Source organism: Hipposideros armiger, unplaced genomic scaffold (assembly GCF_001890085.2).
Source record: "Hipposideros armiger isolate ML-2016 unplaced genomic scaffold, ASM189008v1 scaffold_70, whole genome shotgun sequence".
Taxonomy (NCBI): Eukaryota; Metazoa; Chordata; class Mammalia; order Chiroptera; family Hipposideridae; genus Hipposideros; species Hipposideros armiger.
In genome coordinates, this window is record NW_017731420.1 from 555,257 (window position 1) to 573,040 (window position 17,784).

At 38.2% G+C, this 17,784-nt stretch overlaps 1 protein-coding gene across 4 annotated transcripts in view; it reads left to right on the forward strand.

The window, feature by feature from the left end:
- MTDH (metadherin) overlaps positions 1–11,454 on the forward strand; it is a 99,118-nt gene extending 87,664 nt beyond the window's left edge. For 3 of the 4 annotated variants that reach the window (XM_019642542.1, XM_019642544.1, XM_019642543.1), the window contains 4 exons: positions 2,907–3,014; positions 5,396–5,536; positions 8,896–9,052; positions 9,721–11,454. In XM_019642542.1, the coding sequence (XP_019498087.1) occupies positions 2,907–3,014; positions 5,396–5,536; positions 8,896–9,052; positions 9,721–9,791 (477 nt within the window). In that variant the 3' untranslated portion in view covers positions 9,792–11,454. Of the gene's footprint in view, positions 1–1,410; positions 1,548–2,906; positions 3,015–5,395; positions 5,537–8,895; positions 9,053–9,720 lie in introns of those variants that run through there. The other variant, XM_019642545.1, reaches the window with a different exon arrangement.
- Positions 11,455–17,784: the final 6,330 nt, after the last annotated feature.

Below are 17,784 nucleotides of genomic sequence, written 5' to 3' on the forward strand. Positions count from 1 at the left end.
TTGAGCTCTGAGCAACAGCAGTTCGAGTCCAGCCCAAGCTGAGCAGCCGCTGAGCTGCCAACAGGTAGCAGGATGGCTCAGCTAAAAAAAAAAAAGGGCCATGCAGTAGTGCAAAAATAGCCATAGACAATGTGAAAGTGAACTTTTATTTACAAAACCTGGCATTGGGCCAGATTCATAGTTTGCCTGCCCCTACTTTAACATTTCTGTAGACAAAAAGGATCTAAAATAAAGTAAAAGTTAAGCATAAATGAGATTTGACTAATAGAATAAGATTCTGGCAGGAGGGGGTGGGCACCTTAGTCACAAGTAGATTGTGGGTCGGCTTTTAATTGGATGTAGTACCTCTTATCTTCAGAGGCCAGAGAAAGAGAGAGGTCCTGATGGGATTTATTACTAAGAGTGTAAATAAATTGGGGATGGGGGAGGGTTGGGGGAGGGTGGTCAGTTAACAGGTAAAATGAAAGTGTGAGAGGAAAAAAAAATAATGAGTTTTAGATTAGACCTGCAAAAGTTTCCTAGAGTTGCCAGGGGCTGGAGGAAGGAGGGATGCCATTCAGAGCACAGAGGGTTTTTAGGGCAGCGAAAGTATTCTGTATGTCACTCTAATGGTGGATACATGTCATTATACATTTGTCCAAATGCATAGAATGTACAACACCAAGAGCTAAGCCTAAGGTAAACTAGGGACTTTGGATGATAGTGATGTGTCAGTGTAGTTTCATCGGTTGTAACAAATGTACCCCCTGGAGGGTAATGTTCATAATGGGGGAGTCTGTGCATGTTTGGAAGTTGGGGGAATATGGAAGTCTCTGTACCTTCTGCTCAATTTTGCTGTGAACCTAAAACTGCTCTAAAATATAGTCTGCTTTTTTAAAAACAAAACAAACAAAAAAAAAACCTTCCTAGTATAGTACCTTAACACACAGCAAACATTCTGGTGTTTGTTGAAGGTTTCGTGCATGTACAACTGAAGTCTGTTTCTCTAATTGGAACTTCCCTGTGCCTCATCATCAGAATTTAAGTCAGTAGAACATTTCCCTCACTGCAAGGCTCCCTCAGGTTGCCCTTATTTTTATAGCCACCCTCTTTCCCCTCCCATCCCCACCCCCTTCTTAAACCCGTAGCAACCAGTAATCTGTTTCCCATCTCTATAATTTTGTCATTTCAAGAATGTTCTGTGAATAGAATTATATAGTATATAACCTTTTGGTACTTTTATTTTTTCCCCCACTGAGCATAATTCTCCAGAGATTCACCCAGATTGTTGTATATATCATTAGTTGGTTCTTTTTTACTTCGTAGTAATAGTCCATGATCCGGCTATGCCTCAGTTTATAGGCATACCTCGTTTTATTGCACGTTGCTTTATTGCGCTTCACAGATGTTTCGTTTTTTTACAAATTGAAGGCAAGACCCTCCACCAGCAAAAAGATTACAACTCACTTTATTCCGATACTCACTTAATTTCGGTGGTCTGGAACCGCACCTGCAGTAGATCTCTGAGGTATGCCTGTATTTAACCATTCTCGTGTTGAAGGACACCTGGGTTGTTTCCAGTTTGGGGCTGTATATAAAGCTGCTATACACACTCATGTACAGGTTTTTGTGAGAACATAAGTTTTCCTTTCTCTGCAATAAATGTCCAGGAGTACAATCCCTGGGTTATGTGGTAGTTGCATATTTAGTATTTTAAGAAACTGCCAAACTGTTTTCCAGAGTGGCTGTATCACTTTATGTTCCCACTGGCAATGCATGAGTGATCTAATTTCTCTGCATCCTCACCAGCCCTTGCCTCTGTCACTATTTTTTATTTTAGCCATCCTGATAGGTATGTAGTGATATCGTATTGTGGTTTTAACCTGCATTTCCCTAATGGCCAATGTTGAACATCTTAAGATCCTTTGTGCTTCTTTGCCATGTGTCTATCCTCTTCAATGAACTGTCCATCATATCTTTTGCACATTTTCTAAATGGATTGTTTGTTTCTTTACTGTAGAATTTTGAGTGTTCTTTATATAGTCGAGATACAAGTCCTTTGTTGAATGTATGACTTGCAAATATTTTATCCTACTCTGTAGCTGGTCATTCTCTTAACAGGGTCAAATTCAATTGTAATGCCAATAGTTATGCATTTAAACTCTGAAATAAAACGGAACTACCTATCCAATGAGTTTTTTGTTGTTGTTGTTGTTGTTTTAATTGGGGAATTAGGGGATGGGAACAGTGCTGGGAAATTGGGGGAAGGGGAACAGACAAGTTGCTGTCGTTTCTTTTGTTCTTCAGTCTAGTTGTGGAGGATGTTGCTTCACTAGCCCAAGTTGGCACCATCATTGCGCTCTTCCCGGGCGAGGCATATCAGTCACCGGCTTCTGGACAGCCGCTCACACTGGCTGCTGGCTACATACAGTAGCCCATGGCAACCCACTGCCACAGGGGCTGCAGCCTGCGCCGTCGCCGGCAACTCACAACAGCCCAGCTCCAGGTTGAGCTGTTGTTCAGCATCTTAGCTGTGGAGGGCAGTGTCACTGGCCCTCATGTGGGATCCAAACCCCGGGCGCTCTGGCGTCCCAAGCCAATTCTTAACCATTGCGCCACTCGGCCAACCCTCCAATGAGTTTTTTAAAACCAAGGTTTGCACAGCTCTGTAATTGACCTTGTAGTGAGATGAAAGATCTAAGAAAAAGTGGTTGATCATAGACAAGAGGAAACTGAAGTTCCATGTGTTTTATTTGTTGAGTATGTAACTTTAGATCAGTTTTATTGCTTGTTACTAATTCTTATTTAGTATTTAGAAGATAAAAGACTGAACCTAATGAATAGAATTATTTCATAATAGTTTTCTAAATAATTAAAACTTAACCAATTGGTGCACTTTAACATTTTTGCTTTTAAAAAAAAATCAGGTTTCAGATGATGATAAAGAAAAGGGAGAAGGAGCTCTTCCAACCGGGAAATCTAAAAAGAAAAAGAAGAAAAAGAAGAAGCAGGGTGAAGACAACTCTCCCACACAGGTAAAATGTCAAAACAACAAACATCATTCATTAAGCTCCTACTGCTGAAATGTGAAAGGAAAATATGCAGATGCTAAGAATATGGAGAGATAAAAGACACGATGTGAGACATCAAATGAACTTGAAAAGTCACAGAATGTTTTAAAGATTTTCTACATCATACTGTCATAAACACTTTGTTGCTCTAAAAAAAATCATAATAAAGTTGTAATCCCAAAAGTAAATAAATAAAATTCTAAATTAGTCCTATGCATTTTCGTTTATATTGTAGTGACATGGAAAAGGAGGTATAGTACTTCACACATACAAAAATTCCCTTTCGGTAACTGAAATTTAGCCAATTATAATTTTAGCACAATTAGAAAACCATGTGCATGACAAGTACAGTCTTTCACTTGACTCTGAGTTTGTTGACTATTCCATTTAGTATCCTTTCCTGCTTTTTTGACTTCTAACAGAAACTTTCTATCGCTCCAACATTTTCCTTTTCTTTGGTCTTTCCTACCTGGGGAAAATTTTTAGATTATAATATAGATGAAAACAAATTTAGTATGCTTAAATTTCAAGCATACTAGATTACTAGAAATATGCATGGATTTATTTTTGAAAGCACTATGTCACTATTACATTACAACTTATTAAAATCTTGCTCCTTAAAACCATGTAGCTAATTGTTTTTATTCCTTTAAATGTAGGAGATAGCCAAAACTTTTAGAGGCCTACATATAATTTTTCTATTCTATTTTTGGGAAAGTTTCTGCATGACTTTTTAAGGAAATATATGTTCAGTTCTATTTTGTCATGGTAAGCACAACCCTTCATAAATGATACCGATTCATTATCAATACTAGTTTTTTCTCTTTAGTGTAATTGGTGGGCATTAGGTCTAATGTGACTAATATCAATGGATATAAAAAAACAAACTAAATATGTGTGCTTTTCTTATTAGCTGAGCTAACTGATGAGAAATGTTATTGACAGCTATCCTTTGTTAGTAATACTATCTGAAATCCATTTAGCCAAACTTTTTCTGGATTTCTGTGACTTAAGTTGGCCTTTACTAATACTGCTTCTCTGACTTGTAGATGAGGTGAGTTCCTTTTAAAAGAAATTTTGTGCGATCAATGTATTCTATCAAGTTCATTGTGAAAATTACTTTGGTATTTTGATATTCCTTATTTTAAAAATGTTTGATCTGTTTTTAAAAATAGAATGAATTAGATATAGACTTTAGAGTCATCTGTTTTCAAATTTCAGTTCTGCCATTTACCAGTTGTTATTTGTTTGTTTGTTTGTTTTATTTTGCACAGGTCACTTACCTACTTAGGTTGCTTTGAGTATTAAATGAGATATTTGTGAGGTTCTTCGTGAAGTACATAGCACATGGTATCCTGTCCATACATAAACAACTACATTTTTTAATTTGTTCTGTTTTCAATAAAGTTCTTTTTAGTTATTGGTTTGTGGTCAGTGGGGTTTTTTTACTATTAGAGTTCAGCTTAGCATGGAGCTAACTTATGTCTTCTCTTTGTACAGACTGCAAATCTTGCATACATACTTCCAAAGCTAGTTGCACAACTTAAGTTCTCATCAAAATGTTGAATTCTGTCTAAACCCACTGTCATCCTGAACAAATTTTATAGAACATCAGTGTTAGAAGGAAACTTGCAAGATTATCTTAGCCAGTTGTTAAAAAGAATGGCCACTTGAATGTATGAGTTTGCTAAAGAGCAATACAATTCATAATCATGGCCCTATTTATTATATTCTAGTTCATACTTATTTCACATACCTAAGCATGTAGTTAGTGTGCTTCAGAATTATTTTGTTGAAACTTTTTAAAAAGTTTGAAGGCCTACGAATAGAAATGTTAAAGCTTGGACAGGACCTTAGAAATTATCTAGGCAAATTTTATTTTATAATTGAAGAAACTAAGGTTCGGGAAAACTAAATGATTTGTCCTTGAGATTATACAGATAGATTATGTCATGACCAAAGTTGAAATTCCTATCTATTTCTAAAGTCTAAGTTCAAGTATCAACGAATTCACTGTATACTTTTTTTAAAAGGAAAAATACTAGTTTAGGTTATTCTGTTTGAGTTGGGTTAGTAAATTCGTGTGTTTCAATTTTGGGATGTGACTGTATTGTTTTTTAATTTACAGTTGATTTAAATCCCTGCAGAAAGCAGGGATGATGAATGTATGTTCCAAATGTGCCTATGTATTTTAAATCTTTCAATAATTATCTTTTAGTTTGAACAGTTTTTGAAATAAAATTATTGTTTTAATATCTTCTGGACTTTAGTACAGCAAACCAAAAAGGTTTCTATTAGTAAAAATGAGTGATTTATATCACCTAATAGACTGCTTTTCTCTGTAGGACCCAGAAGAATTAGAAAAAGAGATTAGAGAAGAGCTTCCAGTGAATACCTCTAAAGTCCGTCCAAAACAGGAAAAAGCTTTTTCTTTGAAAACCATAAGCACTAGTGATCCAGCTGAAGCACTCATCAAAAATAGCCAGGTAATTTTTTGATACTTAAGGAATAAAATTTTGATGACTTGAGAATTATATCATAATTAACATTTTATTGAAGTACTGTGCTAAGCATTTAAAATACTCAAAATAATTTAGTCCTCGCAACAACCCCACAAAAAGCGTAAGAACTCATTATATAAAATAGGTTAGAAGAGTTGAATAAGTTTTCCAAACTCCCATAACAGCAAAACCAGAGCTTCTAGGCTATATTTTGTCCTATTAAATATCTAAGCATACAAGGGACTGATAGATAGAGAAGATGTTACTGGTTTCATTTTCCCCAAAACATGCACATAATATGACGATAGTCCAACCTCTCAAAACATAACATTTGTTTAAATTTGAAATATGTACCTTCTGTGGAAATTTTTGATGTGTCAGAAGGCACCATTTTGCAAAAGGTGTAGGCCAGTGACATAAAGACCAAATAGCTCTTTAAACTCTGATTTCTGTTTAGGTGAATTATATCATATTGAAATATATTAAATTCTGCTAGAGTTGCATCGTTCATTTACTCATTCAAAAAAATTTATTGACAACCTACTACATGTTACACACTATTTTAGATTCTGGGGATACATCAGAGAACAAAGCATTCAAAAAAAATCTGTGCCTTTGTGGAACTTACACATATAATAAAACAGCTTTAGACAAGAACCTGAATTACCACTAAGAGAAAGAATTTGTAACAGTCTTTACTAAAACAAAATCTTAACCATTTTTCCTATTTGAATTTGATGCTTTTATTTCCCTGAGAGTATTTTAAGGTAAATGGATGCAATCCCAATTACATCCATAGGTTTAATAGTAGGACTACAGAGGGTCATTTGACATTTTGATGTTTTGCTTAAGTTATTTTCAGAAGCCATCTTATAAAGAATATTTGAGTCCTTTGGTGATTTTAACATATATAAATGAGAGAACAGAGCGGGAAAGGAGATTAAAAATAAGTAATAAAATTTTAGGGTATGAAATAAATACAGGGAACATTAAGACACCTAAAGTGGATAACAGAAATGCTGCTTTTCTGATACCTGAAGTAGGAAGAAAGAATCCTAGTAGTTATCTGGGCACACATAGCTTCTTCCTTTTGTTTCCTTTCCCGTTGTGCTTTCTTGAAGCTATGGAGCCTGGAACAACAAGGGGCAAGAGAATCATTACTTATCCTTGTTTCTGTATTCAGAATAATGATCACAGGTAAAGCTAAAGGGTGAAATGATCCCCTCTCATCTATGAAAACCTCAAGGCACTCCAGATATTGGAGATTCTGTTATTACCTGGTTCTAGCCATTAATTAACAGACTTCAGTGAGGCACACCAGTTCTATTGGGGTGTCTGGAAAATCATGACGCATTTTTTGCTTTGAAAAACATAGAAAAATATGTCACGACTTTCCTGATGACCCAGTATTACCTGTTTTCTGCTCCCAGGTTGGAAAGGAGAAGCAAAGCTCACAAGTCTAGGCCCTAATCATTACGATTTCACCACCAGACTGGATAAAACTAAAGATTTGGGCCTCTGAGTTTAATAGTTGCTTTAACTGGCAAAACTAGTAGCCATAGTCAGCTTTTGTCTAAGGCCCTCTGTTCCCTTGGGTAGGAAACTGAAGCTATAGCTGCTGCTTTTTGAGATACACCTACCTCTTGAGAAGGAGAAAAGGAGGTATCACCTACTGATAGTTCTGAAATTAGCTATTTTCTTTTTGTCTTTCACATGAAAAAGTTTTAAGCCATTGAGAGTTGGTGAGAAGTGGACAAAACCATTCCATTAAATTGCTATTAAATATAAATATAAAATAAACAGCAATTAAGTCATTAGCAAAAAAACATAAAGTGAGAAATGCGCATTAAAATAATGTATAACATACCCACATTTGCTTAATATATTCCAGTATCAGATAGCAAATTTCAACAATGCAAAAACCGCAATTACTTTTGCACCAACCTAATAAATATAAAATTGTGCAATTTATAATGAAAGATATACATATGAATGAAAATGGAATTATTTACTCCTGCTTAAGATTCACTCATCTTAAACTATCATCCATTTTTATCCCAACTTATATTTCTTGATATTTTAGGTAAAGATCTATTTGGTTATGTCACTAGAGGGCATGCATGAGTTGTAGTTCTTCTGGAAACCATCTTACCGTATTTGCTGGCGTATAAGACGACTGGGCGTATAAGACGACCCCCTAACATTTCCACTCAAAATACAGAGTTTGTTATATACTCGCCGTATAAGACTACCCCCTCTTCCGCACACCTTCCACACACCAAATAAAAGGTAAAACAATATCAGATTTGATTTGGCCCACTGAAGTGCAAACAAGCGTATTGTATTTCGTGTCACCACATAACCGTTTTGGCGATGTTGAGCCACCATGTCTGCTACATGTTTCTCGAGTTCTGGCCAGTGTGGGGTGCCTCTTCTTAATGCACACTTACCCCTTGGCATACTCTTTAATGCTTTCTCATTTGATTTCCAGTCCCGAACCATCTTTTCTGTTACTCCATATTGTCTTGCAGCAGCACAATTATTATTTTCCTTAGCAAAGTTGATAACTTTCAGTTTAAAATTTGCATCATACTTCTTTCTTTTGGCTGGTGCCATGATAGGGATGATAGGGGTTTGACTGGTCGACATTTTCTATGCTGTACTGTACAATGGTGCAGTATTGTGGTTGGCTGTTGGCTGTATACAAAGCCTGATTTGATTGGTCCCTGCTCCCTGTTTGCCCGCCCTGTCACTATAGCAGTCTGGTCCACCCTTGCATCAGCATCTCCCTGGGACCTCACTAGTGCGCAAGTGCGAGCTCTTCAACATTCTAACAGGCACCATGATAGCGCAAAATCGCGAATCTTCAATGCATATGTAAAGAAATATACGGTAACCGAATTTACCACACTCGCAAAATCGCACACAGCCGACCATACACCCAGTATGGTATCGCGATTCGCGATTTTGCGCTATCATACTGGGTGTATGGTCGGCTGTGTGCGATTTTGCGTGTGGTAAAATCGCATAACAGCAAAATCGCATAACAGCCGAGCATACACCCAGCAGCGCTGCTGATGCCTGAACGGTATGTGGAATGAAGTGGGCGGGCATCGGGAGGCCACTATGGCACGGGGCAAGCACTATGGGCAGTCTATCTGAAGTGTACCTGGCGTATAAGACGACCCCCCACTTGGAGGCATATTTTTCAGGGCGTAAAAATCGTCTTATACGCCGGCAAATACGGTAGTCTTCACTTGCTGCTAAACAGCCTCTTGGTATTGCTATGATATTTAATTCTATTGGAATTTTTTACAAAAATCGATCATTTTATTCCAAAATAGCCTATCAAGTCTCTTCCACCTGCTGTTCCTACCGAGCCATCTGTTAATTTATCAAAAAGTGATTCTGACAAGAGCTCTTCCCAAGTGCCACCAATGCTACAAGAGTCAGAAAAATCCAAGTTAAATCCTAAGCAAAATAGTGTGCCTCCTTCACAGAGTAAGTAATCTCATCTTTGGTTCTTTTGTGTGTTTTCTCTAAGATATTAATATCTTAGAAGTCTAAGATATTTTGACTTCTAATCTTAGAAGTCAGATGGATTCATAGAGCAGCCTGTTCTTCCTTTGCAAAGTCTGGATTCCTTGTGGAATCTTGTGGATCTCAGTTTTGGGGTCCAAGGAGCTGAAATCACTCCTGGCGAGAATAGGCAGCCAAGGACCTACACAGAGGAGTGCTTGGTACCTGCCCTGGTCCTCCTGGTCCCTCCCTTTTCTGTGCACATGTTCTTGAAACTACAGATTGGTCTGTGCCTTTTTTCCCCCTCCTTCCCTCCCTCAGCTGCCTTTAATGTCCATTTGACCCACTTTTATGTTTATTACTTAGATAGAGCCATATTAAATGATGGTTTTTCTAGGTGAAAACTGGTGAAGTATCATCCATATGGTTCATATGGTTAAACCAAATAATATATTGGGATCGAAAGAAAAAGGAAGACCTAGAATAACCTAGAAAACATGTAACTAGAACTTGAAAACTTAAACATAAAATGTGAGGCATTCTTAGTGGACTTCAAAGCATGTTTTTATTGATACTACTTTTATGTGTTTGAGACATAACAGTATTTACTATCCTAACTTTTTTTTCTCTTCTTTTCTTTTCCCTTTTAGCCAAGTCTGAAACTAGCTGGGAATCTCCCAAACAAATAAAAAAGAAGAAAAAAGCCAGACGGGAAACGTGAATTTTCTTTTTCTGAATTGGACATGTGTTTGCATACACTGTCTTGAAGATTATGCTGTTTATGCAATAATTTGTGAACATGTACAGAGTTTTATATAAATTTAAACCAATTTTTAAAACAAAACTGTGAACACAACCACCATAAAAATGGAATCAAAGGAAAGTTAATTTATGAAATTAAGAGGTCAGCAGAATATACTACAGTGCTGGAAGACACTTGGGAAAAGTCTTTTCAATTTAACGAGAACGATCTTAATTTAAGAATATTATCCTGGTTTTACAACAGTGCCCTGTTTACAACAGATTATGCCCTATCTCATCTGCAGCTGAGGAATAAAGGATTCTGATTTAGAGAGTGTTGCCTACTAATTAGTAGGCAGCTTCTTGGATCTTATGCACGGAACTTACACCATTTGAATCTGTTTATGCTTAAGTCGAAGTGCTTTGATCAAATGCATAATAGGCCATATCTTTACATATTTGTTGGTAGCAATTTGTATTCAAGGAATCACAAGTGCAAATAAAAAGTCATTTATCGTTTGTTTAACTAAACTGTCATGGTTTAGTTTACAATTTTAAAAAAGTTCTTAATTAAAACATTGAAAATATAGTTGACACTTATATGGCTTATGAAGTTATTTTTGATAGTCTTCCATTACTTGAATTGTTCAAAGTACAGTATATTTTAAATTAAGAAAGGTAAGCTATACGTATTTGTTGTATGCTTTTAAGGATTAGACTCACAAATGATGTTCTTGTTTATGATTTGAAAACTTGCAGGCAAAATGCAACTTACATGTTTTCTTTCCCTAATGATTACTTTTTTCCAGCGTCATCTCTTCTTCATTACTAATACTTTTTTTGACTTTTAAAAAAAAATCTTTCACAAACTAGTTATACAGACAGAACGTTAAGTATATGATGGAGAATGAAAAACTAGTCAGACAGCTTTAATTGACATTGTCAAGACCTCCAGTTATCAGGAATACATTTTTTTACTGCCTTAACCTGTAGTGCGTAGAATATGCATCAATTTCTTGAAGGGGATTCGTGTTTTTATAAGAATTTTCATGTAATTATTGCAATCGTGGTCAAATAAGGAACGTTTCCTGCTTGAAACTGTATCGATTTAAATGTGTGAGATGTTTCACCATTTTCAGGCACTGTGTAACTCTATTGTAATAAACTGGCAGGTATCTTTGTAACTATAAATAGTGCATGCTCAGCCATGTACACTGTAAATAGCCTTTACCAAACGTGTTTGACAAGGACCATAATTAACATCATTTAGTGAATTGTGATGAAGAAAAAAAAAGCCATGATTTATTTGATGTGATTGGCTTGTTTTTACGTGGCGCCAAGAATGAAACGTTTTGCTATAACCAATGGTACTGATCTATCCATCCAACATGGTCTTTATTATATTTAATTGTGGTTTGATAGTATTGCATTGTCAGACTAGGAAAGCTAAAGTAACAAAATGGTTTTAGTTTTGCTGAAGACTGGCCTTATTAATGGACAGCTTTCCTAACAAGCGATTATTAACTCTTTATCAGGTGGTAACATCTGTTTCAGGAACATAGCAGTATGTTTACATGTTAGAAGTTTTGTTTAATTCTATAATATTTCTAAATTGATTTGTTTAAATAAATTCAGCAAATGGATAGCATTGTTTTTATTTCCTTCAATATCTGGGTAAATATGCTAACGTGCCAGGAATGGATTTCTTCCATGATTTTATTCTGTTAGCTTTACATAGAGGTTTCCTAAAAAGATCCAAGGATTCCCGAGTTGCCAGCACTTTGTAAAGGTATGACAAAGGAGAATTCAATGGGGAGTCTGTAATTTTAGGATGTGCCAAAAGATCTGTGCTCAAAAAATTTAATTGAACTCTCTCAACTCTACCTCACCATTTCTTTACCTTAGAGATTTGTTGGCAGTGTCAAGTGTTGGGCTTTATTTCTCCAGCTTAGTATCTCCTTTTCATCCACCTATACCAGGTATTAGAGACACTGTCTGTAAAGGAGAGATGAAGTATGCAGTTGGAGAAGTGCATTGCTAAATTGGGGTGGATCCAGTATGGAGATACCTCTGTTCCTTCTCTCTGGCTCAAGAACGAGGACATGGATTTTAGATGTTATGAGGTGATAGCTCTGAGTGATAAAATGAATAAGTTCGTTCTCTTTCACATGCATGAGGTACAAACTCTTGCACAATTAAAGTATTATTGTTCATTGCTCTTTACCTGTCCTGAAAGGTCTTTGCGTGACATGAAAGCAGTTTTTGGAATCTGAACACAGGAACTGTTCCCCATCATCAACTCAGAAGACACTAAAATCAAGCAGTGATTCAGGGAGGAGAGAGAGGAGCCTGTTGTCCTCTGGAGGCTTGGATTAGATGCCCCCCAAACTGTTAGTAGGGAAATAACATCCCTTAAGGCTCCAACAGGCCTGGACGGGAACCTTGTCCTGATTAGCAAATAAGGCTTCTAGAGAAACTACTTAAAAATCACCCTAGACCCTTCTGTCTCCACATACACGTCTTTATGAAAATTCTGGAGCAGGGAGTAGTGGTTTAAGATTTCCCCAGACAGAAATCCTACCTATCCATCCTCTGGATTGAGCAAAACAGCAGTTGAGAGAGTCCAAAAAAACAGTACTGAAATAAAATGTCAATGTAACTTACCATGTTTACTTTGTGCATGCATTTTGTTGGGGTGAGCAGTGGAAATAATTCATCCGAATCTAATGGTATTATTTCATAAGCTAATATGGTTTGTATTTGGGTTAAAGATATTGAAGGGCAAAATTTAACTACAGAGTTTAGTTTTTCTTAATTAAAAACAGTCCTCTATTAATATAGTGTGAAATATCTTTCAAAATTTAGAATTTAGGTTTAAGATGTCTAACAGATGTCTTAAGTCTTTCCTGTAAATTCATTGCACAAACTGGAATTACTTTCCAAAAGACTTAGGGAATGCAAATATGTTATTTGTAAAATGCATCGAGTATTGTAAATAAAACAAACCATTTTTGTTTTGTTTAAATTGCTTGTTATAGTTCTCTTATGGGAAAGGACTTCTATCATTTTGCATCCTCAGCTAGTCTAAAGCCAAGTACTAATGTTCTTGATGTTTCTTTCTAAAACCATAGGTGCACTTGCAGGCTTTACCAGTGGGAATTCAAACATTTGGAGTTAAGTACCTCTTAGAAAACTTTGTGAAACATGACGTTCTCTAGGAAACAGTTCCCATCTTACATCATGTTAGCAGTACAGGTAACTGCCACCAGGTGCACTACATCAATTGTGTTAACCTTTTAGGTAAAGGAAACGACTCAAATTTGGCGTGATGTATTAGTTTATCTGTGTCCACAGACAATAGCAACTTAACCAAGACAGAAGTTTATTTCTCGCGCATGTAAAAGCCTGGGAGGGCAGTCAGGCCTATGGCGACACTGCAGGGTTCAGGTTTCTTCTGTGTTGCTCCTCCCTGTTCTCAGCATGTGTCTTTCATGTCATGGCTGCAGAGCTCTGCACCAGCTACAAGTGTCCTATCAGCATTTCTGCCCCCTTCCTTTAAGAACACTTCTTACAAGTTGTTCACACACCACATAGGCTTATCAACCCAAACTTAATCACTTGATCCCTAGCTACAAGGGAGGATGGGAAATAATCTTTATTATGGGCTGTCATGGACAAAACTAGCATTTCAGGATTCGTTACTGAGGAAGCTGCGGAGGATTGTTGCGGACAGCTAGTTGTCTCTGTCACAGGGCTGACATACACTGTGTGTATCCTGCACCCAAACGTCATTTTTAAGGTCAGGTTTTAGCTTTTCCAACTGAGCAGAAACTGAAATCTCTTAGATGCTGCTCAGAGTAGCATCGAATAATGTTCCTATTTCTATGTAATAGATTCTAGAAATTTCTGCCACTCTGCTTTAAATTCCAGAGACAAGCTGAAAGAAACTAAGTAGCCTGGTATCACACCTATACTTGCAGTATAGATTATAACAAGTTTCAATAGAAGAATTGCCCTGATGTATAAAGTAATCTTTAAAAAATAAGGCACCATTACTATTCTAAATAATAGAATGGCTTCTAACCCTAGCATTAAGACAGGTATATGTTGTGCATTATAAGGTGTTTGCTAACTAATAATAGTTACAGTACTGAGGTCTATGAATAATTTGAAGAAAAATTTAAGCAGATTCAAGGTCATCCCCATGATAATGGCATTCTTATTTGTATATGTGTGCATTTTTTATTTATTGTATCAAACCGTTCAAAATGAATATATGTAACATGTACATAAATTATAAAGCATAATAAAATGAACACCTTTGAAACCACCATTCCGCTTAAGAGACAGAACATTACCAGTAAGGGGATATTGGGGGTGAGCTTGACTTGTTGTTTGGTAACAGGATCAAGGAGGGAAAGGCATGGATGAAAATAGCTGCTCTCAAATGTCCCAATTTGGCACAGGTTTTTTGGGGTGCCAGAACTGGCTAAGGATCCCAGGTGACACCTACCCTCATCTCAGGAAGGTGTCAGACAGCCTCACTGGCGCATCTTCCTCAAGTCATTACACTGATGTGTTGGGAAACTAATATATATAGGAACAATGACTGAATATGATTGGTGCCCCTGGAGCTGTGTAGTGTACACAGCATAGCAGCCTTTCCTTGAAGAAAATGGATAGCAAGGCCCCGGAGAGAAGCTGCCCCCGCCCCCAGGATTTAGAGGGGCAGCAAGTGGCCCACTTAGGAGAAGGGTGCCTTCTGAAGTTTGTTGAGGTGCTTAGGACTTCTGACAAACACCACAAGGGGATTTATGGCAAAACAGCAAGAGCTGTTAGTAACTTAGGGGAGTCATGAATGATTTCTTTCTCTTCTAAACTGCCTGTAATAAAAATATCATGGAATTACCTGGAAAAATGGCAGGTATTCCCATTTCTCATCAAAGTTGAAAAGACCACAATAGTGAAAGATTGAAGAAAACCTGCCTTAGCACTGGAACTAGGCAAGGAGGTATTGCTGTTATTAGCAAATAAAATTCAGTAATTTACCAAAAGAATAAAACTGACCAAAGGTGCAAGTGTTGGTGAATACCGGAAATCTATTAACATACTCCATTTTATCACAAAATTAAAGCAGAAAATGTGTATGATCATATCACTGCTGAAGACTTATTTTATCAAATCCAATAATCTTCCAAATTTAGATTTAAAAATAGGTGAAATACTAAAGTTATCTTGATTAAAATCAGAGCAAGGCAGGGTTACCTGCTAGCCAACTTTGTCTTAGAGATGTTTTGGGAAAATTTCCTGGAGCCAAGAGACCCAAGAAAGGGGCTGACAACTTCTATCAATTATACCAAGAGTTTATTAAGGGAACTTAACATACGACAGGTGTGGCAGGCACTAAAGAAATATATAGAGACAAGGCAGGATGGTTGGGGGTACTGGGGCGTGACTCATCCCAGATACGGGGGAAAGTGCCTTACATGCTTGCCTGGGGCGTAGAGGAGGGGTCTCTCAGTCTCTGAGGGGATTTATGGGAAGCAATCTCTGGCCCGGATCTATCTTGAGGGTCAGGCATCAGTCACCTCATGGGACAGTCTTTTCTCCACAAAAGGTATTAACAGATATGAAAATTTTAAAATTAGGTATAACATCAGAAAGAAAGAGGAATTTTTTTTCCCTGACTATAGACCTAGAAAAACCAAGATGAGCTACAAGCACTAGGAAGCGAATACACTAACGTGACAGATATACAAAAAACAATAGGCTTTTTCATACTAGAAGAATCATAGAAAAAGAAATGGGGGGAAAAATTCCAATTACATAACAACTAAAACTATCATACCTAGAAATAAATGTTTCAAGAAAGACACAAGACCAAATGAAAACTGCAAAATCTTATTGAAAGACAAAAAACAATCTGACAAATAAAAGCTGTATCTTTTTTTTAAGATTTTATGGGGGAATTGGGGGAGGGAGCAGCGTTGGGGAATCAGGGAAGGGGATCAGACAAGTTGCTGTCCTGTTCTTCAGTCTAGTTGTGGAGGACGACGTCGCTTCACTGGCCCATGTTGGTGTTGTGATCATTGCGCTCTTCCCTGGCTGAGGCAGATGGGTCGCCAGCCATTGGACTGCCGTTCACGCTGGCTGCCTGCCGCTCATGCTGGCTCCCGGCCACTCACGGTAGCTTACTGCATCCCACTGCAGCTTCACTGCAGCCTACACCAGCCACTCACGGCAGCCCAGCTCCAGGTTGAACTGTTGTTCATCATCTTAGCTGTAGAGGGCACACCGTCACTGGCCCATGTGGGATCTGAACCAGCGACCCTGCTGCTCAGAGCTACCACTCCCAAGCCAACTCAACCAGTAAGCCACTCGGCCGGCCCCTGTATCATTCTTTATTTGGGAATCAAAAATACCAATCTTTCCAAAATTAATGTATGAACTGAGTTCAGTTTCAATTAGAATGCAACAGATTTTTTTAAATACCTCAAAGATTATGGAAATAAATTATTTGAAAAAAGATCAAGTAAGAAAAAGTAGTAGGGTGGTGACCAGTTAGCTCAGTTGGTTAAAGCGTGGTGCTGATAACACCAAGGTTGCCAGTTCAATCCCCGCGTGGGCCACTGAGCTGCGCCCTCCCTAGGAGAGTCAACTATGCTATTGTAGCATGAAGGCAATCTGTAACCAATGACCATGGCTGTTCCCCAATTAAAAAAAGAAAAAGTGGGCAGCAGCAGGAGAGAGGCAGAGGACTAGCCTTATGAATACCAGGTATCAGAATAAAACATAAAATGGCTTTGTATCTGTCAGGGTTCTTAGTTGTCAAACCCAGAATCCCCTTTGGCCAGTTGAAGCTGAAAAGGACTCTGGAGGCACCAGAGGTCCAGGCCCTTACCCTCCCAGAAACAGCCTGTAGCCACATTCAGAGGCTGATCTAGTAAAAACCACCCACGCACCAGTTCCTGTGAGGACTGAATGCCTGCACTCCACCACTGAGTGCCACCCCATCATGAGTCCACAGCTGCTTCTGCTCAGGCCTCCTCTTACTTAGTTCCTTTCTTAGTTCTGGCAGAGGCGGCATATCCGTGTCTGTCAGCACCAGGGATACTGGAAATTGAATTTTGGCTATGTGGGGAACTTCAAACATAAAGGATGTTCAAAATCCATTTATTGAGCAGCTGAAACCTGATGAATGTCCACTACACCAATGTTGTAACCTCACATGCATTTCGTCCCTTTGGCATGCACTTCGCTTTAATCCAAGCTCTCTTTGTTTAGCCTGACAAAACTATGGCTCACTTGCATTCTTTCCACAGATCCTCCTACCTTTGTATATACTGTACGAGGTGTAATCAAAGAATACAGTGCATGCTGCTGCCAAATGCCATCCAACAGAAAGGCAGGGATCTTCAATATGGGAAGCAGTGCGTTGAACCTTAGTAACAGTGTGTGACAAGTTTCAACTTGTTCAGTGCAGTCAGTCAGGTGTGAGCTACGGTTGAGAGAAGGTGTGTTTTAAACAGTGCCGTAAATCATCCTCCATCATGACATCATTCCATGTTACACATTGCTTCTGATATATGGCAATTTCTGTCAAATAAAAACATTACAGTGTGTCCTTATTCACTTATTCAGCGGAACTGGCACCGTGTGACTTCTGGCTCTTCCCCAGGAGTCAAAATGATCATGAGGGCTGGCCGAGTGGCGTGTTGGTTAAGAGCTGGCTTGGGACGCCAGAGGGCCCCGGTTCGGATCCCACATATGCGGGCCAGTGACACTGCCCTCTACAGCTAAGATGCTGAACAACAGCTCAACCTGGAGCTGGGCTACCTTGAGTCGCCAGCGATGGCAGATGGGTTGCCATGGGCTACCGCGTGTAGCCAGCAGCAGCTGTGAGCGGCTGTCCAGAAGCCAGCAACTGATCTGCCTTGCCCAGGAAGAATGCAATGATGGTACCAACTTGGGCC